Here is a 27885-nt window from a genome sequence, read left to right on the forward strand (position 1 = left end):
AGGTGAAACTTCAAAACCTATAGACTTGGTGCATCAAGAATAAATGAAATAGGTGCATCCATCCAACAAGCTTAAGGAAATTAAGGGTGTGAAGCCACGAATTGAACTTTAGGAAATCAAGGTGAAACTCCAGAACCTATAGGTTTGATGCTATCAAAAACCAATGCAATAGGTGCATCTATCCAACAAGCTTAAGAAAATTAAAGATGTGAAGCCACAAATTGAACTTTTTGAGCACACAAAGAAAAACGGAGTGGTGCAAGCCAACCATCGACAAGAAGAAAATCAAGGCACACCTTTAAAAACAATAGAAAATCAAGACAAAGCTTCATCCCTTGTTAGCTGTTATGAGTTTGGACACCCTCCTATTGTATGTGGTTAGCATTACAATTGAGATAGTTGGCATGTAATGGTTAATTACGGTGTTTATTTGCACGATGTTTTAGTTATTTTGCCAACAAGGTTTTATTGTATATATTTAGTGAGAACTGACCCTATAAAGGGTCATGCAAGAAGTGATAGCCACCACTCTTGAACTAAAGTGTAAAGAGGAGACTCAAATGCTTGGCACCTAAAATAGGTTTTCTGATAAAATTAAAGAGGTTCTGTGGAGTTTGGGGGCTAGAATTTTAGGCCATTCTTGTGCAAGATTTTCCTCTCTCACTCTTATGCTAAGTGTTTGTGCGGAAATCATGTCTACACTACAAATGTATCAAAAAACTAGAGACTGCATCCTTCATTGGGTCTTACATTGCAGGTGGCAGTTTTTATGTGCTAGCCCTAGGTAACTTGCAAGAGGAAATAAGTCTAAGGCAAAGAGTGGATTGAAATTCACAAACCATGTTTTGCTATATCATCTAGTCTCCCATAAAAAACCTTATTCCCAAGAAGGCAGCAAAGAAAAAGTTGTAAATGTCATAGAATCATGTGGTATAATGAAGAAGCATATACATGACGAAGTAAAAGGGCCACCTTAGAGCATGTCTTCACCAAAGAAAACCACATTGTTAGACAAATCTAATCCAAAAGCTCTATGCCAAGTCATGGAGTTAAGTCTAAGATTGTAGAAAAGGCTAGAGGTGGTGAAGTCCAACTTCACTATACTCAAGGAATCCCATTGATGGCTACACCTAGTGCTAGCACATATCCAAGCATTATTGCGCCCTCCATGGTGAAGTCTTATTCACCAAGATAGTCAAAGAAAGTGTATGCAAAATGTAAGCTTCCTATGGATTCATCTAGATGTGAAGCTCAATAATATCTAACAAGCTCAATGGACTCTAGAGCATCAATTGCAAGGGCACCAACACCACCCAATCCACACCCAATGTGCCAGGTCATCTTAGAAGACAATCAACAATAAGCGTCATTGACAATGACCACCAAGGGTGTAGAATCCTCAACAACCTCTACACCACCTACAAAGCAACAAACAATGTCAAATTCTTCAAATCCAAGGGAGCCCCATAATGCACCCACCAAGCAAAAACTTGAGGTCGCTAAGGAATAGGGAAAAAAATGGGCCAACTACACCAAATCCAATGGTTCAATCAAATAGAAGCCCCTCCACAACTTAAGTGAAGATGCTTAATGGTACTTTAACTTCTTCCACAAAGGCTTCTCCAGAGAGTGCACCCAATGACCACGTTTAAACCCTCCATGAGGATTACAAAAATGCTTTACCATTTGAATGGCTTTAGTTTAAGGTGTAGTGCACTAATTAACAAAGATGCAGAATTCAATATGGTGTTTGAAAGTATTTGGCATCAACTTGGTCAACCAATGCATGCATGTCAACAAAACTATAACGACGTCTTTTGGCACGAGCAAAGGGGTTGAGTTGACCATTGGCTTAAATGATTATCTAGGATCAATTTGAGGTGATGGACAAGGCACACCTAGTTGAAGAAGTGATCCCTCGTCAGCCCCATGTCTTTTTATCAAAGCAAGCTCCAAAAAAATTTGTAGTGCTAACATCTTCCAATACCAAGCCAAGCTATGTTAACAAGGCCAAGGAAAAAGTGAATCGAGCCCCAAAGAAGTTGAGAATAGCGATACCACATGCTTTGTTGTTCATGCATAGCTACATGGGTAACAAGACAAGGAAGGAATAAGAGTTCGCGTACAATGGTGCCTACTTTGCTAGAACTCATTCCAAGCAGCTATAAGAGGTAGCAATTTAACCCTAGATACCTATGAAGGAAGCAAGCATCCAACTTTAAGCCACGATGGTCCACTTCCTCACAAGTAAGCCGACACTCATATGATAAGTTAAGGTGACAAACACATATATACAATTGTTAATGAATCAAAAGAATGGTTAACTACTCATAAAGATAAAAGCATGTATTAGTGGTACCACTTTTTGCACTGTTTGGTGATACCCTTTAAAAAAAGAGAAGAGAGGTAAATTTTTTTCAAAAAAAAACAATTAAAACTTACTAAACTTTATAATTTTAGATTCTTCGTGAAAAAATATATCCATTGATATACAACATGCTAGTTTATTTTACATGTAACACATGAAGATGGGGCTTGTAAAATGCTACCAAAGGACTGTCCAAGACACCCCCCTTTTGGTACATGCTTTGGCCCATACGTCATTAGTTGCAAAAGAGTATTACAGTGGTCAAAGAGATTTGTGGCTACTAAGTCCATAAGTCACAACATACAAAGTATAGTCAAAGAGTGACTGTACAAAGCAAAACCGCGGTACAAATATAGACAAAAGTCTCAATCATCTAGGAAGAATCATCCCCAAGTCTACAATGACAATAGAGCTACTACAAACGCTATCAAAGCCTGGCATTGCACACCATCACATATTGCAAAAAGTGGATATTGAAGAATCTCCTTACTTCATAAGAGTACTGTGAAGGCCATTGCCATTGCGAGGCAAAATCAACTACCAATCAACCCAAGGCCAAGTTCAACTCGATCAAAGCTATAAGGAGATCTTAACAGCAAATATGGACTCATAAAGGAAACAAGGGTATGGCTTTCAAAAGCTTTTCAATGCAACGAAAACCACCTCAACCATGTGACATGTTGAAATAGTGGCATATAAATATGTGTGTGTGTGTGTGTGTGTGTGTGTGTGTGTGTGAGAGAGAGAGAGAGAGAGAGAGAATAAATTAGTACATGGGTGTGTGAAGCAAGCCTAAGTTAAGGTTTAAGAGGAAACGACAAATAGAGGAGCCCATTGAGAACTACTCTTGCTCTAGCATTTCCAAGAAGGGTTTTAACAATCTTGAGAGCCAAAGTCCATGGCAGTTAAAGCTAGCAATTATAAAGGACCACTCAAGTCTTTCATAAGCTTAGTCAAAATCCACTTTGATGACAATGAATTCTTGTCCTGACTTGTTTGTATGCTTAAATCCCTCCCATATTGAGATGACACCCTCCATCCTTGATGAACCCTTTCTACTATGAACAAATCCTCTTCATCAAGTGGAAAGTAACCATGTTGGTGGCTTCCTTAGCAAGCTGCTAAGTACAGAGCTTGATTCACTCCTTGCCTCAAAAAATTACATTGATAAGGCCCCCGCTATGAAAAACCATCGTGCATGAGAAAAATTGCTCGTCTGAAAACAAAAAATTCATGCTTGAAATTTCTTTTCGCTGGGATATTATGATCGGACGGCGACCACCGAAAAGTGATCGAAAAACCAAACGATTGATGGCGGTTGGCCGATGACCGAAAGTCTTTGACCGGAGGTCGAATTCAATGGCCGTTGGACAAATTTCAAGCGAACTTGTCTACGACTATATATGGGCGCATGATTGAATTTAAGACAAACTCGTCTACTTACTAACGGCCACACATGAGCACATGAAATAGTTCAAGATGAACTTGTCTACACAAGGACCACTACACACGAGTCTCTCATGAGAGTGGGTAGCTCTTTTGACCCATAAATGAAAGTCTCTTCTACACACAAAACGAAATGAAGGTGCATTGAAGGGTGTCTCAACTTGTGAACGGTGATGAGTGAAGCGAGGCGGGAGTTCCATTAAGGATTGTTAATCCCTTTGTAAATTACTTCAAGATTGAAGTACAAAGCCATTAAGTGACCACCTTCTCATAGACGTAGCCCACGTTGAGTGAACCACGTATATCATGTACTCTCTCTCTCTCTCTCTCTCTCTCTCTCTCTCAAATTCTTTCCATATTAAGTAAACCGCTCTAATCTATACTTACCTTTGTTTCTTAACAATTGGTAGCAGAGCAATGTTTGCTCGTAACTAAAATATCTTAAAGAAAGGATTTCTTGAATTGAGTGGGAGTAATGGTAGAAGAAGGTAAGCTCAATATCGAAAAATTCAACGGCAAAAACTACAAACACTGAGGAGAGCATATAGGTGGTGGGAGGTATTGCACACCGAGATGGCGGCTTCCCTTATTCATTTTCTAAGGATATGCACTTCATTTTGAAGCACACACAACGTTGGATTTGTGAAGGTAAAATTTGTTGAAGGTAGCTAAAAACATGTGTTTAACAAACCACTCGTCCACATAGCATGTTCATCATCATGTTTCTACTTTTCATGCATATCCTTGACATTCAAATAAATACTTACTGCATTTTCAGTGTGCTTGTGGACTTGAAATTAAAACCCTAAAAAGACATATAGAACTCCAGATTTTCCATTATTGCTAACAACCAATATTACACCAAAGCACGGCACCAACATGCTTTACCCCAAGGCTCTAATATTTTAGGCAAGGGCTAAATAATGTATGGGGTGTGTGTGTGTGTGCACGCGCGCACGTGCGTGCATGAGCCTGCTTGGATAAAGTGAAGAGCCTCATGCCTCCACAATCGATGCAAGAATGCAATCACCAGCATCCTCTACTACGGTTCCTCTGAGACATGAACACTCGTATCATTAATATGCCTTGTAAAATATACTCTCCTTCTACAAGCACCCTTACCTCTTGCCTCTGGATGTTGTAGTCTTTCAAATGTTGATGAAGTTGAGTTTGCCTTTCAAGCAGCAATTGGAGGTCCTGCAAAATTCAAGAGTTCACCATAAGCCTGTAAACCACAATTAACCAAAAGCAAAACACAGTGTGTGCTCTTCTTGCAGGAATATATCCCCTCCAAGCTGAGAGTTAAAACACTCTCAGCTGAGGACGTTCTTCAAGGTTAGCACCCACATTCAGACAGAAGTGTGAACCTTAGAATTGCTACTAGCTAATTTACAAACCTTTCGAGTCTCACTTAGCCCCGTCTCTAGTGTCCTTAATCGCTCCAAGGCTGCAGTTGTGAAGCTTTCCTTTGCAGCACGAAGGTCCCGTCCCTTGCTTAACAGGGTAACCACCTCCTCTAGTTTATCTAGCCTTGAGTGAATTGTTGGACAAGTGTCCAGGTAAAGGGGAGGGTAAATACCATATGGAGGCTCAAGACCACCGACTGGATGTACTCCATGGTCACAGTCATGCAATAATTTACGAAACGGTCGCCTGCGTTCAGTAGTGTGAGCACTTTTGTGATAACACTTGATGTGGCGAACTCTTGTCCAAAGGCTCACCAAAACAGCCACGAGGACTGCCACCACACTTTGTGGTAATTTGCAAATCAAAGCCCTCCACTCGGTCTCATTGAAGAGTCCTGAAACAATGCTAGGGAATTATTCATTTAACTTAAAGAACATGTAAGCACAAACATAAATCGAAGCAACCAAACCATTCCTACCTAACCTAAGTATTGTGCTTTTACTGCTTCCACATTCACTATCCATGGCCTTATCAACCACAAGATTGCAATCTCGTTCAGCTGAATCCAGTGGTATTCCTTCGCTCGTGAATGGATCCACAGGATTTGCATCACAATTTGACTGAGTGAACAAGAACAAGAGAGCAACTCTTTAACACTAGCGACACATCATTGTCCCAATAGTCAATCAGCCAAAAGGAAACCGATTGTTAAGTTTATTTCCAAATTAATTTACAAGTTGGTGTTTCATGTCTACTTGCAGTCTTAGGAGAAAATGAGAAGCATCTTTCGACATACACAAACCAACAATTTCCACAACACATTAGGCAAGAGTCGAGAAAAAGGTGACCATTCCTATCACTCATTAGTTGGAAGAAGCAATCATAAAGATCCGAAATCAGTATCCCAAAGTTAATGAATGCAGGAGTGCAGAACAAGAGAGAACAGTAATGATCCGGGTAACAATTTGATCAGAAGGTAGAAAATAGGGCATGGCTCACACGTATTAATTTTCCTTAGAAATGGATGTAGCTACGTGAGCAAAACTATAACAGCAGAGATCCACAGGAGGAAATGATATTTCACCCAGTATTTCTAGTCACCCTTGAAAGAAAATCACCACTCTCAACTTCAGAATTGTGGTGCTCCATCATTACTCATTTGCCCTTGCAGCTATCATTTAACACCACTAACTCTCAATGAGTACATCCAACATGACAAACACTTTGCAACCTCTGAAGAACCATATATGTGCAAGCTCACCCTTTCTACTATAATTCAGTGGTGATGCCTTTGCACTTTAAGAAGCAACAAAACATTCGCCCATAAAAACCACTTTCATAGATGTTCTCACCTCTTCACAAACAGGGGTCAATTTTGGACCATGAAGGCTAATACTCCCTTGTGGTGATATGATCTCGTCCACGTCAGATCCTGACTCTGCTGTTGAGAGAAACGCCTCTTTACCCTGATAATTAATCGCAAGAAAAAAATGAGGACCAAACTAATCATCAAGACAATAAACTTTTGAGCGAATACAAAACCAGAACAAGTGACACTGTAAGGGTTAGTCTGTGACCGATGGGATCAAGTACAGTGATCTTTGGGAAGATTGTAGGCTGCATATCAATCCAAGCATGACAATAAAACAAATTATCAAGCATACTACTGAGGCAAAAATAAAGGTCCTGACACTCAAGTTAAGCATAGTCTACGCAAGGTCCTGATATTTCCACTTCTTAAGTAGAAAATTCTCTCCAACACAATAAGGCCAACAGGAGAGGGACCTGCCTGCATGCACCGAGGTAGAACTTCACCCTGACCCCCCTCGGCACGTTCAAGCCGGGAGCTTTAATAGGCTTGGACACTCCAAGCGAGAAATCTACAGCAACACACGTGAGAAAACTACAAACAACTGAACTGAACTTGAAGAGAGAGAGAGAGAGAGAGAGAGAGAGAGAGAGAGAGAGAGTCGACACAAAGCAGCAGAGTTCCACTTCCAGATACACTGGCGCCAAAGACTGCCTCTTTCGGTACTTCTTTCTTATTGATGCTTCACAAGGTACAATGTCCAAGGGTCCTCTCTCTGCAGCGCTTCCAAGAGAGAGGCCCTAGCAGTTTATTTAAAGGGCCTTGGCCTAAAAGCATACAAGGTGAAAAGCTCTCATCTCCAAAAGCAACTTCCCACAAAAGTTGGCACCCACATGGCCGCCTGCGTTTTGCGGATATCCGTATGGCTAGCCATGTCAGCAGCTTCCGATCCGCTGGTACTCTGCTGTATCTACCAGTCTCGATCTGAAGCTGGTGTGAAGATGTGCGTATCTGGCCAATAGCAAATCGTATCCCATGAGATAAGTGGGTGTCCATGTATCTGGGCCTCGTCACAAAACCATCCTTAGTAAGCTGGAGAAGATTCTCTCTATAGAAAGCCATCTTTGTGCCCAGCTCCTGTGCCGAGCTCCTGTGCCGACTGTATCCAAGTCCTCGAAGTTCATGTTTTCAATTGTCTGGTCAACGATAAAATCAAGGCATGGCTCATCAAACGGATCTCCCTCCCTGACTTCGCTATATGCCAATGCCTCTCTTAGTTTGCAGATGATACCAACGCCCTCTTGGCTAATGATGATGCTTCTCTCCTTAAATTCTAGCTCCATTAGTTGGCGCTTAAGCCCAACATTCTCACTCTTAAATTCATTCTTTGCACACTTGATGTCTCTTGCAGTGCCTCATGTTCTGTCACAAAACGGGAGCGTACACGAGCACTTAGAAAATCTGAAAATTATAATTCTTTGAAAACATGAGAGAAGGGAGAAGATCGACACAGTATCGGGGACCAGAAGACGTGCCCCCCCCCCCGTTAAGAGTATTCTTTTATTCAGGGAGAATTCTTATACAAGCACGAGAACCCAAGGAAACCCCTCCGTTCTGTAATCTTAGACCCGAAGGTCGTGCTTCCCCGTAAAAGGACTTGGGCACAAGGCCGTCCCTTCCCGTAAGGGACTTAGGCACGAAGCCGTACTTTCCCGTAAGGGACTTAGGCGTGAAGCCGTACTTTCCCGTACGGGATTTAGGCGTGAAGCCGTACTTTCCCATACAGGATTTAGGCGTGAAGCCGTACTTCCCGTGAGACGGGAGTTTCCTACAAAACAAACCACACAGAGCAACAATTCTCAATGCGTATCAACACCTTATACCTGTCGCTCCTTGTGAGGAGAATCGACCTCCGTACTCAGTCGTCACGCGAACACTTGCAAAATTCTGTCGCCAATCTCTGCTCCAGAATCCTAGCGCTAGTGCTTTTCTGCTGCTTCCGGCCCTCTCAAACTGAAACGCTGGCTACCCTTTGATAGGGTCTGACACCCGGCAGGAATAGGGGTCCAAAAGCAGAGCTTGGCGCTCCTAGAAAGAGGAGAGAGAAAATCGCGTTTTCTAGAGAGAGGAGAGAGAGAGAGAGATCGCAATTCAGCCCCCTCCCTTAGTTTTAGCGCTGGCTTTTTTTATTAGAAGCCTTGCTTGCTTTATTTTATTAATAAAGGGGCCGGTCACTTAAAAGTGATCGGTCACTTTATAAAATAAAGTGTGAACCTGTTCAAACTTTAAAACTCACTCAGTTAGTGAAAACAATGCTACACGGACACATTCCTGGCGTCCCCGGGTGCAGGACGCGACACAGATGCAATGCAGACACAGACTCCTCGCAGAAAAACGTCTGTCCTCCCGCGATTGTTCCTGCTTTTTGTAAAAAGCGTCATTGAACCCATCTTTATTCTTGTGCTTGCGTTCTTACGCGTACTTTCTTACTCAGTTCGGATTTCCTCCTTAGCCTACGGGATGCCCCCTTACTGATGCACCCGTCACCCATCATGTGACGCAGCAGGGGCACTCGTAACCCGGCCCTTTCCACCGAACTTACGGAAACTCCTTCGCGATGTTTACAGTCACCCATCAAATGACACATCAGAGTTGTCCGTTCCTGATGGCAGTTCCTGTAGCTACAATCTTTTAACAGTTCTTAGTGCACATAATAAAATATCATAAAAAGAAAAGATTAATCATAAGAAAATAGTCCAATTAGCAACATCCCTCTGGCTTCTAAACAGTTGACCTCAACTGTAGTGCTTGGACATATACCTCCAGTATCTCGGGATAAGCTGCTAATTCCTCCTACGTCATCCACTCAGCATCTAGATTCGAGTAGTTCTTAAACTTAACCAAATACTTCCGTGTTATCTTTCCGGATTTGAGAGACCGCTCCTGATGACTCACTATCTGCTTCGGTTGGAGTATTTCTTCTGTTTCCTCAACCTCAGGAGGTTCCTCAGCATTAGGCTGGCTTGGAGGCGGTCCCACATACGGCCGGAGTAAACTGACATGGAAAGCATTATGGATCTTCCAATTAGGCGGTAGCTCTAATCGGAAAGCGACATCATTCACTCGCTCAGTGATCTTAAACGGCCCATAATAACGGGTAGAAAGTTTTACCACTTTCCCCTTATGAGACGCTTGTTTCTTAAGTCTTGCCTTCTCAAACTTGAGTAAGACTAACTGTCCGACTATTAAGTCTAGATTCCTTTTGTGCTTGTCTGCAGCTTTCTTATGCTTTTCCTGAGAGCGTAGAATAGCTCTCCTAACTTGCCCGTAGGCAGTGTCCAAATCCTGAACAAATTCATCTGCTGCAAAGATCTTATCCTTAGTTAAAAGGATGGGTGGAAGCAAAGGCTTACCATAAAGAATCTCAAAAGGTGCTTTCCCCGTCGATGAGTGTATGGTATTGTTATACGCATACTCGACAAGAGGCAAATATTTCTCCCAGTCAAATTGCCGGTCTGACACATAAGCTTTTAACATATCTAATACTGTGGAATTGGCTATCTCACTTTGCCCGTCCGTTTGAGGATGGTAGGCAGATGAAAAATTCAGCTTTGTACCAAGATTATCCATCAAGGCACGCCAAAAATTTCCTGTCATGCGAGGATCTCGATCACTCACAATTGACTTAGGCATTCCATGATGTTTAAAGATCTGTGCCAGGAAGACCCTAGCCATATGATCTGCTTTGATCGTTTTCTTGACTGGTATAAAGTGTGCTTGCTTGCTAAACCTGTCCACAATGGTCCAGATCGCGTCATTTCCAGTCTGAGTTCTAGGGAGGTCCATGATGAAGTCCATGGCAATACTTTCCCAAGGTTCATTAGGCACATGCAAAGGTTGTAGCAACCCAGGTGTCTTATGCCGATCATACTTCACTTTTTGGCAAACCAAGCATTCCCTGACATACTTATCAATGTCTACTTTAAGGCTAGGCCAAAAGAAGGGAGAATACCCCGATGACCCGCATAAGGCGAAGCGTGTGCTTCATCCATGATCTTCTTTCTGGTCTGATGGTGGTAGAGATAACCGTCCCAAATGGAATAGGGAAACTCATTCTCTCCACGATGTAGCTTTCCCCAAATGCTGGGGAAGTCTGGATCATTCGGATACAAATCCGGTAGTGCTTCTAATTCTTGGTGATACACCGAAGTGATAGCATTCACCCTTGGCCGCCTAGACAGTACGTCTGCGACTACATTCTTACTCCCAGCCGTGTGAAGGATCTGGAAGTGAAACATGGACAAAAAGTTTGCCCATCTCATCTGCTACTCAGATAGTTTCCTTTGCGTAAGAAACAATCCTTGTACTTTTCAATAAATTGAAGACGCTTAATTTCCAAACTAGAGAGAGAGAGTCCCTACTAGTTTTATCCTTTGTAAAAATCAAGTAAGCAGAAACACACTTCTTCATTTCTTTCTTAATGGAGATATGGCTTACAATTGGGAACTGCCAATCTCCTGCATCAACTTGAATCTTTATTTTCTTACCCCCATGATCAAAAGTGAGGGTCTTTTCCACATAATCGGGAATAGGTGTCATGTGAAAGTGCCATGGCATACCCATGATATCAATGGCATACCCAAGATGATATCACATCCCTCGATGGGTGCCATCAAAAATGATTCGCGGTCCTTGTACTCGCCAATCCGAAGATTGAGATGTCCTTGCACGGGAGTTGCATTGGTTGTCAACCCCTCGAATGCCGATCCGGATGTAACCGGTGTGCCAAGCTGAGCCGGTGTGAGGCACAAACGTTCCGCAGTATCCAGGGAGATGAAGTTATCCGTGGATCTTGGATCATAAAGAATCAGTACTCGCTGGTTGTTCAAAAGACCCCCAGCCCTTTAGAAGTTGACGCTTCCCTTTCTCCGTTTCTGTGTTTCCTTGAACATCTGGAATGGAGTTCGAGCTTGGTGGTGCGGGTTCCTTCCTTGCTTTCTCTTGCCTCATAGAGGCTTGCTCTTGCCGTTGCTGCTTTAGCGGGCAATCCGGTTTCATATGTCCTTTCTCGCCACAGTAGAAGCATCTTCCTTCCTCTCTGAAAGTTTGAAGTTGAGTAGGAGAAAGGTACTTAGTTCGCTTGCCAGTGCCCTCTGGCTTCTGAGAATGATCATCGTCTCTAGATGGAGGACGTTTTCTTCCTTGGCCCCCTTGGTCATCGTAGACCCCTCTTTGTCTTGCACGGTAAATGCTATGCTCCATCTTTCTCGGCGTCCCAGTTGAGTGCAAATCCTCAGCAATGATTGCTGACTCCATCATCCTCTGAAGAGTATCATGAGGATACACCTTCATACTCTTTCGAAGCTGCAGTTGGAGACCCGATTCGAACTTTCGTTTCTTTTCCTCGTCGGCAATCTTCATGAAGGGAGTGAATTTCAGAAGAACCGACCAATAATTGTCCACATAGGTCGTTACTCTTTCATGTTCCTTCTGGGCAAGTCAGTCCCATTCCTTCCGTATGTCTTGCTCGAAGTCAGGCGGAAGAAATTGTTCATAAAATTCAGATTTGAAGCTCTCCCAAGTTCTGGCCCGAGAACCTTCCAGAATCTTGGCTAACCACCGATTACTTGCCGTTCCCTTGAGGTGCATCCCCACATGGCGTAATTTGGATTTTTCTGTGAAGTGCCCATTGGTAAAGGCGAATTCAAACTGTCTGATGAAGGACAGTGCTTTGGAGATGTCTCTCCGTCCATTGTAGGTTTCGAACTTGATGTCCTTGTCGCCCGATTTGAAGACTCTCATGCGATGTTGAGACTTGCGACCATGCTTCTTGAATCGAGGTTTATCTTTAGGTTGATGTAGGGTAGTGGCAGTAGTAGCGGCTTCCTTCTTCTGACGAGATGATCGAGAAGTAGAAGTATAATCAGGAGAGTAAGATGGAGATGAGATAGAGATGTACTTGCTCTCGTCTAGCAAAGAGAGCGCTTTTTCCTGGCCTTTCCTTGAAGTAGGCCGTTCATTCCGATCCGTAGATCCTTTGTGCACCTCGGCACGTTCTTCTTCTCTTGCCTCCTATGGTCTCACGCCAACAGTGTTGTCTGGATGCTTGGCTGCATCAGTTCCATTCGTTTTCTTCATTCCGCCCAAAAGCTTTTGGACGTCTGGCAACAGTAAGATTTGTTGCAACTCCGCAAGCTGAGCTTGCACTTGTTGAAGCTCCTCTTCAACGCTTCTCCCTTGGCTCGACATGGTTCTTCCCGTTCTTCCCGGAATCGTCCTTCTTTGCAGAGAAAGAGAGGAGTCCGAGCTCTGATACCACTGTCACAAAACGGGAGCGTACACGAGCACTTAGAAAATCTGAAAATTATAATTCTTTGAAAACATGAGAGAAGGAAGAAGATCGACACAGTATTGGGGACCAGAAGATGGGCTGGTCCCCCCTGTTAAGAGTATTCTTTTATTCAGGGAGAATTCTTATACAAGCACGAGAACCCGAGGAAACCCCTCCGTTCTGTAATCTTAGACCCGAAGGTCGTGCTTCCCCGTAAAAGGGCTTGGGCACAAGGCCGTCCCTTCCCGTAAGGGACTTAGGCGTGAAGCCGTACTTTCCCGTAAGGGACTTAGGCGTGAAGCCGTACTTCCCATGAAGGGCCTTCCCGTGAGACAGGAGTTTCCTGCAAAACAAACCACACAGAGCAACAATTCTCAATGTGTATCAACACCTTATACCTGTCGCTCCTTGCGAGGAGAATCGACCTCCGAACTCAGTCGTCACGCGAACACTTGCAAAATTCTGTCGCCAGTCTCTGCTCCAGAATCCTAGCGCTAGTGCTTTTCTGCTGCTTCCGGCCCTCTCAAACTGAAAAGCTGGCTACCCTTTTATAGGGTCTGACACCCGGCAGGAATAGGGGTCCAAAAGCAGAGCTTGGCGCTCCTAGAAAGAGGAGAGAGAAAATCGCGTTTTCTAGAGAGAGGAGAGAGAGAGATCGCAATTCAGCCCCCTCCCTTAGTTTTAGCACTGGCTTTTTTTATTAGGAGCCTTGCTTGCTTTATTTTTATTAATAAAGGGGCCGGTCACTTTATAAAATAAAGTGTGAACCTGTTCAAACTTTAAAACTCACTCAGTTAGTGAAAACAATGCTACACGGACACATTCCTGGCGTCCCCGGGTACAGGACACGACACAGATGCAATGCAGACACAGACTCCTCGCAGGAAAACGTCTGTCCTCCCGCGATTGTTCCTGCTTTTCGTAAAAAGCGTCATTGAACCCATCTTTATTCTTGTGCTTGCGTTCTTACGCGTACTTTCTTACTCAGTTCGGATTTCCTCCTTAGCCTACGGGATGCCCCCTTACTGATGCACCCGTCACCCATCATGTGACGCATCAGGGGCACTCGTAACCCGGCCCTTTCCACCGAACTTACGGAAACTCCTTCGCGATGTTTACCGTCACCCATCAAATGACACATCAGAGTTGTCCGTTCCTGATGGCAGTTCCTGTAGCTACAATCTTTTAACAGTTCTTAGTGCACATAATAAAATATCATAAAAAGAAAAATTTATCATAAGAAAATAGTCCAATTAGCAACATGTTCTAAAATAAACCATCATAAAACGGGGTCTTGTGGAGCGGCCGCCCGCTGACCATTACCCTATTCATATACATATACAGTCAAGAAGGAGCTCCTCACTTTGAGTTGTGCTCCATTCCGAGATTTTAGGGATATTGACTGGCTGACGGTATTTTGTTGAATGACTTTATGAAAAGATGTACATTGAAATGGGATTCCTAAAATGAACTTGTTACATGTGCTTTCTTATGTGTGTATTGTTTGAGTACGTGTCAAAAAGATGAAATGGTTGCAACATTTTATCTATTCACTTGATGGGTGATGTGAATGTAATAGTAACAAGATTTAATAGATCAAGACATCCGTGAAAAGATCAACGCGGTCTGGATGTGATTGTTAAATAAGTCACGATGATCATGATTCTCATTTGAGATCTGGACAGGGATGTAAATGTGATGTGAATATTCAGTGACTTTCGTCTTTATGCCAAGTGTTGGATGTGTGCAGTCTAGTGCGTAGGTACTTAAGAGTCAATGTCTATTGAGCTAGTTTTTGTCCTTTGTCTGTTTTGCAAGCGTAATCAAGGGCGATTACTATTCTTTCAAGAGGAGGGTATGTCACAAGTTTGTGACGTGGCATACTCAGAGGGTTAGGTTATAATAAACCTAACGCTCTCGACTTGAAAGATTGGCCGAGGGGGGCACTAGAGGGTTAGGGTTTCCTCCCATCTTATCAGAGTGTAGCCGAGGGGCCTTAAACCTAAAATAAAGCAAGACATGGATTGCTAACGAGGCACAGCATACAGTCACTAGCACAAAACATGTCCCCTATGTCACATGGAGCCTGAGACAGAGTTGCACTACACATGTCGTTGCCCAATTTATTATGAGATATGAAGCTGCTTTCACTAGCTCTTTAGAGAGACCTTTGGCCTGCTCTCTAGAGCCATGGGGTATGAGGACCAGAGATGTCTGGGACTGTTTTTGCTCGAGCTATGCAGACACAGAGAGAGCTAGATGAGAGGAGAGGCTATCCAGTCTCAGAGACGGATCACAGACTTCTTTAGAGCGGACACTGGGCAGCCGAAGCTCACGTTCTTCTCACACCACAGACACGTTGATCGATCGAGCGATCGAGCTAGGGAGATCAAGACGCTCGCGACTGTAGAGCACTACACATTATCGACAGAGGTTGCATCAGAGGATTCGGATCACTTTGGCCCGACATGCACAATGCCCGGTCACACTACTAACCATGGAGGAGATTGATGAGATACGCCAACGATGATGATGGATCTCCTGTGATTTAGCTCTTTTGAAGATTGTACACCTTGCTTACTTGTACCAGCCTTCATATCAGCCTTTGTATCAACTTTTACCCATTATATCCCCACACACACACACACATTGTGTTGTATTAGCCCTCAATCACTACTTTGTGTAAGAGTGAGCAGCGGAAAGAGTGTGAGCCACGCGCGTTGAAAACGTTGGAGAGAGAGAGAGAGAGAGAGAGAGAGAGAGAGAGAGAGAGAGAGAGAGAGAGAGAGAGAGAGAGAGAGAGAGAGAGAAGACCCTAAGCATTCTATTTATAGAATCTTAGGTTGAGGTAGGGCAAAAATGTGTAACTGGTGCAAAAAACATAAAAGCCCAAAAAATGGCTAAAAATGTGTGCACCCAACCAGGCTCTAAAAATGATCAGACGGACACGTGCTAAAAGTGTCCACCCATGCAATCTACATGATGTGCGATGGGTGGCCAACCCGGGGCAATCACTAGCCGTACAAAATGGCGCAGCAACGATGGTGTAACTCTTAACACCCCCTCTCAGCAATATATGTTGAGACAACACAGAGGAGTCGAAGGTGAGAAGCCAAAGTCCGCTGAGGTACAACCTTCATGAAGATGTCTGTTGCATTGTCCGTTGTAGGAATATACTCCAAGTGAAGATCTCCAGCCAAAACCCGCTCCCGAACATAGTGGTACTACACCTCAATGTGCTTAGTCCGAGCGTGAAAGATAGGGTTCTTGGCAATAGCATTGCAACTCTGATTGTCGCACAAAAGACGAGTAGTAGCAGTATGAGGAAAACACAACTCTCCCAGTCCATATGGCCTCACAAGCAGCATAGCAAGCTACTCTGTACTCCGCCTCTGTAGAAGATAGCGCAATGGTGGGTTGCCGCTAACTGCTCCATGAAATGGGTCCCGAGCCGAGTGTGAAAACTACTCCTATAGTAGAGCGCCGAGTATCTCGATTTCTTGCCCAATCTGAATCGCACCAACCAAGTAAGGTGCAACCCTTGGAACGACCATAGAACACACCATGGTCCAAGGTGCCGCTGATGTACCGCAAAGTACGCTGGGCTGCCAATGTCACTGATGAGGTCGGGTGTTTTTTTTTCCCAAAAAAAAGATCCTTCTATTAGTTAATGAAACTGCCCATAGGGCTACAACCACCTCTGCAAGAGAGGGCTACAACAATCATGATGGGGAAACTCTCCCAATGAAAAAACAGCATATGTACAATGAGGCTAAAGCAAGATGGGAGGAGGGAAAAGCCACACACGTGGACAGTAGTGCCATCAGAGCACACCCTGGACCATGGTGAAAAAAGGCCCAGGATGCCAGAGTCGAAGGAAAGCCTCTCTGCGCTCCCGCATGCGGTCGGAGCTACCCTAGAGTCTCTCGAACTGTCCTCTGAGAGTATGGATCAGCTCTAGCCAAAGATCCCGAACTGTCTCTGCTGGTGGTACAGGGCGAGCCTCGAAGATGCGAAAACAGCGGGCCCGCCAGATGAACCAGAGTGTCGGGCCGTTGATGAGCTCCAAACACTCCTCTCTCTCACTGCACCACTCCTGTGGAGTAAGCTCTGTAGCAGGCTGGAGTGTATCACTATTCGACCCCCTTGCATCACTATCATCCTACTGGTGGAGGATAGCTCAAATTGAAGTGTCGGACCCGTGAGAATAGACCAAGCAGCTGCCCCCAAGTGTACTGCCGAGCTGTGGAAAGAGCTGGCATCAGTCGAAGAACACGAAGCCACACCTGTTGTGCCAAAGGATAGTCCCAAAGACAGTGACGCTGACTCTCCACAAGATGGTCACAAGCTGCACATGCGGCCGAGAGACCACAATGTACAAGCCAACTCCCAACTGCTGTAGCTCTGTGTGCAACCAGCCACTGGAACAAAGTGACTCGCCTCGGCTGTCTGGAGTCCCACAACCTCTCCCAGAAAGCTGGCAAGAACTCAGCTGTCAGACCCTCCTCTTGCCAATGAGGTGCTGCACAGCAGGACGAGCCTCTCTCTACGCTGCCAGTATGTGACGTCCCAGTCGAACAGTGTACTGAAAGAAAGGGACACCTGGATGGTCTGCTGAGGAGAAAGGGTCCCTCCAAAGCCACTCTCCACGATCGCACTATACTCGTGCAAGTGGACAGCTCTCCCAAGCCCACAGTCTCCAGTGGCCAGTCTCAAGAGCTGCTGGGTCAAGATCTATGACACAAGTCCTCCCACAGATGCCCACCACTTGGATCCTCTTAAAACAGCACTCTGCAACTTGTGGGGCCTCTACTGCAACTCGGTATAAGCGTCCCTCACCCTGTAGCTCGAAAAACAGGGAGGGGACAGTCTTTGAGCAAGCCCTAACTGAGATGAGAACCTCCAGTCGCGTAAAGGCCCCCATCCATCTAGGCGTTGCTGACTCGAGAGGTGTGAGTCACTCAGCTGGTACTGCCTCTGAGATGTCCTGACACATACTCTGCACCCCTCTCATGCCCTGTAGCTAGATGCCCTGAAGCTCCTCTGACAACCCTGAAAACTGTAGCCAGTCATCTAAAGTGTGTGCTGGACCCTCTGCCATGGGACCCCAGGAAACATGAGGCCGATTACCAACCAAGTGGCCTCTCTGAGTGCTAACCATGGGGTTCCAAACAAGGGGCTATCTCAGGCGCTCCTCCGTGCAAGTAGGCTAACGCTGCTCCAGCCCTCTCCGCAGTTGCTCCCAGGATCGGAGCAAACTCACAGCAAAGCGGTCCTCCAGTCTCCTGCTCAAGCCAACTCTGCGCATCCTTGTGAAATCCATCTGGTCGAAGGTCGCCAGGGGCCTCCAGCTTGCGGCACCCTAGCACTGAGCCGCTGAAGCAAGAGCTCCTTCCAAGACTCCTCTCTTGGAAGAAGTCCTCTGACGATAAACTTCCTTAGAAGGGCTCTACTCTGTTGTGCTGAGTCTATGATCCCCAACCCTCCCTGAGAACAAGGAAGAATGATGACCCGCCATGCCACTTTCGCCCGGGCTATCTGAGTGTCACACCCTGACCAAAGGAGTCCTTGATCAGCCTCTCTACCTACCTGGCTGATGCAAAAACTCAAAAAGATCCAACAAGAGGTGATGTATCACATAGTAGCCAGCAACACTTGGTTGGCCACTACAACTCTGCCTACCAGAGAAAGTCATACGGAGCTCCTATGTAACAACTTCCTCCTGATGGACAGGAGGAGATGAGCAATTTGCTGCTCGCAAGACAAGTCCAAGCCAACCTGACAGCCCAAGTACCGAACTGCAGTCCCTAGGGGAATCCACCTGAAACCCTCATCTGGCATCTAGTCAGGCGTAGGAGCACTACCAACCAAGAAAGCCACTATCTTTCTCCAGTTGATCAGTGCGCCTGATGCACAACAAAAAGTCTCAAGAGCCTGCACACACCTGTGAAGGTTGGGCTCGTGGCCATCCAAGTACAAGGTTGAGTCGTCTGCAAACTCAGCATCCAGTAGCTATCTCCCCGAATAGGGAGCGCTAAGCCACGTAGACCAACCTGTTGTGAAACCAGAATCCTGCTCATCGCCTCAACATAGAACAGAAAGAGGAAAGGAGCAAGAGGGCAGCCCTGTCTGACTGACCGTGTGAGCATGAAACGATCACCTCTACCTCCTGACAAAAGTACCTGACTGTGTGCCCGTCTGTACAGAGCTGACACACCTCTGATCCTAGCATTTGAGAAGCCCATAGGTCCTCCTCCATCCACTTCGCATCCAATGCATGATAGTTCTTGAACTTAACCAAGAACCGTCAATTCGCTTTACCTTCTTTCTTTCTTTCTGTGCCAATTTCTGTTCTGGAACAAGTATCTGCTCGTTTTCGTCCAATTCGGGTTGCACCTCTGGCTTCCCATCATCGGGCACATCGCCTTCAAAAGGCTTTAAGAGACTCACATTAAAAAAAATATTGTGAATACTCCAAGTATTCTGGTAGCTTCATTTCAAAGGAGATGTCATTTATCTTTTCGGAAAACCTGGAAAGGTCCACACTATGTCATGCTAAGCTTACCAAAGAAGCCACTCCTTTCCCTTTTGTTTTCTTTCTCGGTCGTGCCTTCCCATAATGTAAGAGCCCCAATTCTTCTCCTTCAATTTCAAATCGCAACAATGGCGATCTGCTGCAGAAAAAGTCTTATCTTTCATGCTAAGGAAGGGTAGAACCTTCGTAGCAAATTCAAAAATCTCAAATGGAATCTTCCCCATCAAAGAGTCAAACGTGTTTCACTGAATTAGCAATCTCTGATTGCACGTCAGAGATTGCACGTCAGTCTGCTGGTGGAACGATGACAAGAACTGCAACCGCGTTCTCCCAAACAGCCGTCCGAAAACAAACTCGTGAACCTAGGGTCCCTGTCGGAGACAATCATTTCAGGCATGCCATGTAATCTGAAAACCTGGGCAATAAACAGTCATGCCCACACTGTGTTCTTGGGAGATCCATTTGCAATACTTTCCCAGGGTGGGTGGGTTTGGGTAAAGGCTGTAACAATCCCTCTGCTTTATGCCTGTCAAACTTGACCTTCGGGCATACCAAGCAACTGCACACAAACTCTTCCACATCCTTCTTGAGTCTCAGCCAAGAGAAGTATGTCTCTACCTCTTTCAAGGTGGTAGCAATGCATCAGTGACTCGTTAAAAGGTGGACAGTGGCATTCGGTTAGAACCTTTTCCCTCAACGGCTGTGTAACGCACAACATGATTTTCTTCATCAAGTAGCCATCCCGAATAGAATAACCCGCTACTATCTCCCCTTTCTGTATTCAATTGAATACATCTGCAAAATCTGTTCTGCGGCGTACTAACCGACCATATCCTCGAAGTTCCTATGATGTATCGCGGAAATAGCCAGAACCAACGGCTTTCGGAACGAAGTATTTGCCACCAATTTTTTTTGTCCCTGCACATGGACAATCCGGAAGTAGATGTTGGCCACCGCATGTGCTTTTTCCGGTAGCTGCTTCCGTGACAAGAAGTAGCGTAAACTCGCATCATCTATGAAAACCGTAAAATCGGCTCCGAGTAGGTAATGTTGCCACTGAATAAGAGCATGGATAGCCGCCAAAAGCTCTTTCGCACAAATCTGTGCTGTCAATTCTGGCCTTGAGACCAATCGGCTCTCATAGGCAATGACATTGGCCTTCTTGCATTAAGACCGCATCCAAACTACGACCATAAGTATCACAACATACTTCAAACGACTTCTGCAAGTCCGGCAAAGTCAAAACTGGTCCCTGGTCAATTTCTCTTTCAAAACCTGAAAGGCAGTCACCTCTGTGGATCCCCACGAGAAAGGGACTCCTTTCTGTGTCAAGATATGCAAAGGGGAAGCAACCTCTGCAAACTTTCTAATGAACCACCTGTAGTACGAACACAATCGCAAGAAGCTACTAACTTCATGGACATTCTTCAAATCGGGCCAATCACGGATAGTCTCTATCTTAGCCGGATCCATTCATACTCCTGTTGTTGCTGACACACTGTGTCCCAAAAAGTGTATCTCTGGTAGGAAAAAATCACTTTTCTTTGCATTAATCACCAACTTGTGATCTCGTAATGCCTGAAAGACCTGAAGCAGATGATCTTTATGTTCAGCCTCATTCTTGGAGAAAACAATGATATCGTCAAAGAAAGTGCCAACAAATAGCCTGTACTCTCCAAAAAAATCTTGTCCATCATTCAGTTAAATGTCACAGGAGCATTGGTTAAGCCAAAAGGCATCACCAAAAACTCAAAGAACTCAAAAGTCGTCCAAAAGGCTGTCTTGTAGACGTCTCCCGGCGCAATTCGGATCTGATGATATCCACTCTTCAAATCAATCTTGCTAAAGCACGAGGATCCCTGTAATCTGTCGAGTGTATCATCAATCCTAGGAATCGGAAATCTATTCTTGATGGTGATTTTGTTGAGAGCTCTATAATCGATGCACATTCTCCAAGATCCGTCTTTCTTCAAAACGAACACTAGAGAGCAATACTGTGAAGTACTAGGCTAGACAAGACCCTTTTCCAAGAGGTCTTTCACTTGGTTCATAATCTCTTCGTTCTGGGCTCGGCTCACACGATAAGGTGGCCGGTTCAGTGGTGTGCTTCCAGGTATTAGATCAATAGTAGGATGAGCGGATGGTAGCTCGCCTGACAGGCCCTCTGAAAAGCAATCAGCATGAGTGTAAAGAAAATTTTGGCTTCTTTTGTTCAGGTCAAAACATATTCGGCCTTTATCCATAGTTCAGTTCTCTCCCAAAAAAAATGAGTAAAGAAACTGAAGTTCATCAAGTACAATCTCTGAGCCCTTCATTTGTAAAAGTCGCTTTCTCCGCCCGGTAGTCAACCACGGAGTTGTTGTTGTGGTACCAAGGGATTCGAGTAGAACGTCACAACCTTCCAAGGCAAATACGTAAAACTCGGTGTGCCGTAAACACCCCTATCATTGCAAACGAATTTTGCCAATGCTCGGTGTAATGGCAACATCCTGTCCAAGTGCCACTCGAACTACCTCCGCCGGTGACCTCAGCCTATCGGGCATAATTCTAAATCGAGCCGCCAATTCCAAGTGAAAAGAAGTTGGCCTTGGCTCCTTCAAAAGAGCTTCCTAATCTTTCACTTTGCCCCAAAAGAGGCAAAGTTTGTACTTTCATTCATTTGATTTGGTTCAGGCCCCACGCAATGTGGTAACAGTTCTGCTTTTTATCGCCTTTTCTACCACGTCTCTCAGTTGCTTTAGAGTTCTAAGGCCTTTCTTCATCCTGTTCATTCGGTGCCTTTTTAGGGCACTTCGCGGAGATATGCCCAATTTCCCTGCATTCAAAGCACTTCCCCTCCTTTATGTAGAGAGCCCTCTCTTAAGGAGTAAGCTTGGGTCGTGCATCTTTCTTTTCTAGGTTGCTCTTTCTCTTTCTACTTTCATTTTTGAAGTCTGTTCGGCTCTTTGTGTCATGATCTCATTGGTGGGGTAGGTCAAACTGCCAGAGTGAATGGCAAACCCCGTTTCGCATGACTCATCAACTCCTGAATAGAAGCTAACTTCTGTTCCAAGCAGTGATCTTTGATCTCTATAGGAAGACCCAAGGTGTCATGGGGACGTGGCAACTGTTAACTATGTCACGAGGACGTGGCACCTGCTAACTTTAGTTGTTGGTTTCTTTCCAAGGGGTTTTGATTTATTTTTGAGACCCTCTTCTTGAAGTAGAGAACGGTCGGACATTGTATAGCCAATGTGAACGGTAGTTTCACCCGCAGATGGGTAGTGGTCGGCACTGGAATTCGTATGGTAAGAGGATGTCTAGGCTCAGAGCAAGATCATATAGGTTCCCCCGTCGCACTTAGCAAGTTGGTGGATACTAGGAAGTGAACTCAATAAAGGCCTAAAGTCAAGGTGTGACTACCAACAGAAAGTATCCGACAGTTGGGCCACATTGCACTTTTGGATGCGATCCCAATGAGGATAGATGGTCAGATGACCACAAGGAGCCCAACGGAATCATTTCCTACAATTTAGGGAACTGCTATTTTGGGCCGTGAAATGTGTTCGCGTCATTACCTCCGGTATGACTAGGGGAACATTTTACAACTCTGCCGCGAAGTCAACTGGGCGACCAGTTGGGAGATTTTTAAGCGACGAACCCGAAACAGGAAAATGCTTGTAAATGCGCCAAGTGGCACATTTCTGTGCACTTGCCTCACAAAGGAAGAGTTTGCGCTGAATTTTAAGCTGAGAGGAGCCTCATTTTGCATCTGCCACAGGTTAAGAGCTATGGAGTGCTTCCTTTCCCCCTCGTGTACAGTGCGATGCCAGGAGTGATGCCCTGCACAGATCTTCTTGAATGAAGAGGCGGGTAGAAAAGAGCTCCAGAATCTCTCGCAATAAGCGTCCACTGTATCCCTCTTGGTCATCTGGAGATGGTTCCAAGCAGCTCGTATATCGCGTTCATACTCTCGAATCAGCCACGAAAAAAAAAAAAAAAGCTTCTTAAATTTCAACCATTTAACTGGCGCAGTCTTTTTTAAAAGAAGCGTGGACCACCAAGTTCGAGCATTCCCCCCAAAGTAAGAGGGGGCTCTCCGAATCTTAGAGTGCTCTAAGTAGCGTCCTCCCGCGAAAGCGATGTCAAACTGATGTACAAAAGACAACCTTCGAAGCCTCTCTATATCCCGAAAACGTGACAAATTTAATTGACTGTCCACCTTCTTTAAACTCTCGGACTTTCTTGCTTGTCTTCCAGAAAGTCATACTGGTTGGCTCTGTAAAAATTCTTCTTCTTTGCATAAAAGTTGTTGTCGTCAGAGTCTGAAATGTCTGTACACGAGTCCTCTGTAGAACTGTCACTCACGGGACGAGATTTAGACTTCTTTGCCTTTTTCTTGCCCTTTCCGAAGCGTTGCTTTTTGCTTCGCTTTTTGCCTTTTCGGTCTTCTTCGCTCAAGTCAGATGAGCTAGAAGAACTGTCTGAAGAAGAAGAAGAAGAAGAAGAAGAACTGGGTACTCCTTCAAATCGAACACACTTCTTTTGTTTCTTTGCCTTCTCAAATGTCGACTGGCGACCATAATAACCCGGGAAGTCAGTGCCTTTCTTCTGCTTTTTGTCTTGCTTTTTAGCTTTGTTCTGCGCGTCAAAAAGCTGAGCAATTCGTGCATCAACCACCGCTTCTAATTCCTTCTCTGTATATTTCTTGTGAGCAGAAGGTTTCTTGAGAGCGGATTTTGGAGGTGGTGTTGTGGTTTTCTGCCACTACGCGTGCACTTCCTGAAAAGAAGTCTCACTCATATATTTTGCAAATTTTGGGTCCTTCGCAAAATTGAGCATCATCTTTGTTGCATCGCCGATCAATTGACAACGCTCCATCTCTCGACGCTCCACCTGAGTAGGCCGAGGCAGGCCATACTCCTTGCCGGAATCTTCGTTGTGATCCCTTGCCGCATCTTCGGATGCAGAGGGAGTCGACTGATCTTTGCCTGAAGCCATAGGTGCCGCGGAAAAAAAATTGGGATCGGATCTCCCATAGAAGAGAAATCAGCCGTGCTCTGATACCACTGTAACAGACTTGGACACTCCAAGTCAAGAATCTACCACGACAGCACCACATAACCACTTCAAAACAGTTCACAGTTCACAATTGATTCAACACTGGCCCGGCGGAGTTCCGTGCCTAGAGATATTGGCCCCAAAGACTGGCGCCCCTTTCGGTATTTCTTTTTGTATTAATCTGAGTTCAAAGTACAAGAGTGCGGGCAGTCGCTCACACTCAGACTCTGCGTCCAGATGCTCTAAGTTGAGAGTGGCCTACCCACTTATTTAAAGAGTACAAGGGTTGCTAAAAGCAGAGCCCCAAAAGCTGTAAATCAAAAGCCCAAAAGCTTTGTAAAAATAAAGCAGAGGCTCTTTCTTTCTCTCTCTTATGCTTTATTAAAATAAAGCAAAAAGAATTCCCACTCTCTCTCCTTCAATTTGCGTAGAAAAAAACAGCAAGCTTTGCGTAGCATAAAAAGCAGAAACTGCCGCTGATTTCAGCCCCACAAGCTGCACCGTAAATCACGGGACTCTGCCACGTCAGCATGCGTGAAAACCACCGCAAATTCCGCAACCAGCTACGTTGCCATTTCCCAAGAAAATGTACAAGGGAGCCATGTCAGAATTAGGGTTTCCTGCAGGAGGTCTTTTTCGCACCTAGGGGTAGTGTGTGTGCATTGAGCACGCCATGTCACCAGTTTGTGACAAATTATTTGTGGTGTCGTGGTAGATTCTTAACTTGGAGTGTCCAAGTCTGTTACAGTGGTATCAGAGCACGGCTGATTTCTCTTCTACGGGAAATCTGATCCCTATTTTTATTTTGCGGCACCTATGGCTTCAAGCAAAGATCAGTCGACTCCCTCTGCATCCGGAGATGCGGGAAGGGATCACAACGAAGATTCAAGCAAGAAGCATGGCCCGCCTCGGCCTACTCGGGCGGAGCGTCAAGAGATGGAGCGTCGACAATTGACCGGCGATGCAACAAAGATGATGCTTAATTTTGCGAAGGACCCGAAATTGGCAAAATATATGAGCAAGACTTCTTTTGAGGAGGTGCACACGCAGTGGCAAAAGACCACAAAACCACCCCGAAAACCCGCTCTCAAGAAACCTCCTACTTCCATGAAGTATACAGAGAAAGAATTAGAAGAGGTGGTTGATGCACGAATTGCTCAGCTTTTTGACACGCAGCCAACAAGGTCAGTGTCCTAGGCCTTGAAAGTTGAGAGGGCCTATTTGACCTTTTGAGGCATCAGCAACAGCATACCCCGCAGGCATATGTCCCCTAGTCATCCGAGGCACAAGATTGCGGCACATGGCTATTTGATTAATTGTAGGTCCAAGTAGTCCCCATTGCAATGTATTTATTTATAAAGATTCTTGGCTAGGGGCAAAGGCAGAGGCATAGAATGTTGTTTGGGGGGCTTGGCTACGGTTGGCGTAACTAGTCTGCACCACGTGCCAATGGGAAAACCACTGAAACAAACTCTAATACAACTGGAAAATAACTCAGAACACTTCACACTCGTTGACCCAGAAAAAACGGAATTCCCCTTCAAAGTGTTGGCCTGCCCCTCAACCGGGCTCCAAAAGCAATTCAAAAGCATCTAATATTACAACTGTGCTCAAAAGAGCTCAAATCATCCCCTATGTACAACATCCAAAAGTAGCTTAGATGAGAGATCAGCAGCCTTAGTCTTTGGTTCATATAGAGGGCTCTGTGTTTCCACGTCTTCGAGGGGTCACCAGCGAGCGACATTTCAAGCTTTCTGCCTTGAGCTGATCCACACATTCAGAGGGCAGTATGACAGCAATTGGGGCAGCTTAGACGGGGCTGCAGATAGCACCAAGAATTCATAGGTCTACAGTGGCGACCACAACCTTTTTACACGATGGAGCAAGGTCTTTATTGGTATTACAGACCACCTGTTCACCTTTTACGACCTCCTATTTCGTGATGTAGTTATTGTGTATTATCTGTCGATCATTTTAAGAGAGTCTCCCCTTGTACAATTTACCATCATGGTAGGGGTGATGTAGCCCATTAAGCAGATTTTCCAACTAATAGAACAAATTTTTGGTGTTACCCTGAAAAGCTCGCAGTTTGAGGAAGCTTTCTCATCGAAACTAGAGATTGTAACTATCTGCCTGGCATTCTGTACTTCACCATCAATGACTGCCTGAAACATACAATATGAAACGCTTCTCAATCTTATGAACTAGAACTGGCTTTTCAACCAGAATTTTACAGAGAAATGGAAAGGGATCAGCAAAATATACACAATTGGCATTGAAGAAGTGCGAAAAGAGACCCAGAAAATGCTCAGGAATTAATTGACCTGCATGATAAGTGAATCATTCCAAGGGCCCTTGTCAGAGCGAAGGCAACCTCCTTTATTTGCACAGCTACAGCTTCCTCCCAAGAAATCAGGCAATTCACTACAAAAGCAAAAGAAATTTCAAGAAAGTGCTGCAAATCCAAGAATTTAAAAGAGGAGACCAAACCAATTTTACCTTTCATCTATCACCTCTAAAAGCTTACTCTGAAACTTGTTTCCTAGAACCTATTTGTTGCAAAGATGCAGGTTAGATGGCCATGACAAGATAACCATTATGAGAAGGCATGGATAAATTAAGATCCTGTTAAAACCTGTAAGAAGGCTTTAAGGCATAGATAAAATAAGCATTACACTGATTTTGCCAGTGGTCTTTGGATCCAAGAAGCTCTTCATAGAATTCCACAAAATCCTAAAGCCTGGACCAGCATTTACGATGAACATGTGATGCAAGGTCTGTAAAATCATGGTAAGTATTCCAAACAATCAAGAGAAAACTTGAGTTTTAATGCACAAAGTCAAGAATATAGAGTTAGATTGTGAAGGTACCACAAGAAACTGTTAGTTTTGATTACCTCTGGATAATTATCGGCATCAATCTTATGTAATTGTAATGCAAGCTCTCGAGCACTCTTGCTGACATTCTTCAAGCCCTGCATCACCAAGATGTACATCAGGACACAATTCTCAACAGAGACCACAGCCCCGTCCAGAATTGCAAAGGATAGGAAAACGTATAACATCCAGCAGGCTAACAAACCTTTTTGTTGGGCAGGTGTAACTGGAGATTAATGACCAACTACTAGGAAATGAAATAAGACCCAGAAAAAGGCATGTGCAATTGAATGTAAGTTGGAAGGCCCAATAGAGAGGAGAGGATAAGTTCATCGAGACGGCAAAAAAAAATCAACTTTCCATCCCTGGGTCTGCAGACACTTCCCACTACTATCTCTGTAGTCATTAAACAGACTAAGTTTGTTAAACCCTATTATCAACCCTGTCATACAGATAATCGTTTCGTTTGATAGCAATTCGTTGTGCACCTATCAATTCTTTGGAAGACAATAATGCAACCATATTGCTATGCAGGGTTCCACTGACAGCTTCTCATTTTCAAGGAGTACATTG

At 44.7% G+C, this 27885-nt stretch overlaps 1 protein-coding gene across 2 annotated transcripts in view; it reads right to left on the bottom strand.

Moving 5' to 3' along the window:
• Positions 1-4630: 4630 nt before the first annotated feature.
• The window catches only part of LOC147421541 (phosphatidylinositol/phosphatidylcholine transfer protein SFH12-like), a 54618-nt gene continuing 31363 nt past the window's right edge, over positions 4631-27885 (bottom strand). For both annotated transcript variants that reach the window (XM_086503253.1, XM_086503254.1), the window contains 10 exons: positions 27333-27410; positions 27112-27213; positions 26936-26985; positions 26761-26860; positions 26509-26601; positions 6574-6687; positions 5700-5841; positions 5212-5615; positions 4937-5011; positions 4631-4867 (listed from right to left, as the gene is read on the bottom strand). In XM_086503253.1, the coding sequence (XP_086359379.1) occupies positions 4841-4867; positions 4937-5011; positions 5212-5615; positions 5700-5841; positions 6574-6687; positions 26509-26601; positions 26761-26860; positions 26936-26985; positions 27112-27213; positions 27333-27410 (1185 nt within the window). In that variant the 3' untranslated portion in view covers positions 4631-4840. The remainder of the gene's footprint in view (positions 4868-4936; positions 5012-5211; positions 5616-5699; positions 5842-6573; positions 6688-26508; positions 26602-26760; positions 26861-26935; positions 26986-27111; positions 27214-27332; positions 27411-27885) is intronic.

This window comes from Adiantum capillus-veneris, chromosome 27 (genome assembly GCF_014529385.1).
Source record: "Adiantum capillus-veneris isolate H3 chromosome 27, ASM1452938v2, whole genome shotgun sequence".
Classification (NCBI taxonomy): Eukaryota; Viridiplantae; Streptophyta; class Polypodiopsida; order Polypodiales; family Pteridaceae; genus Adiantum; species Adiantum capillus-veneris.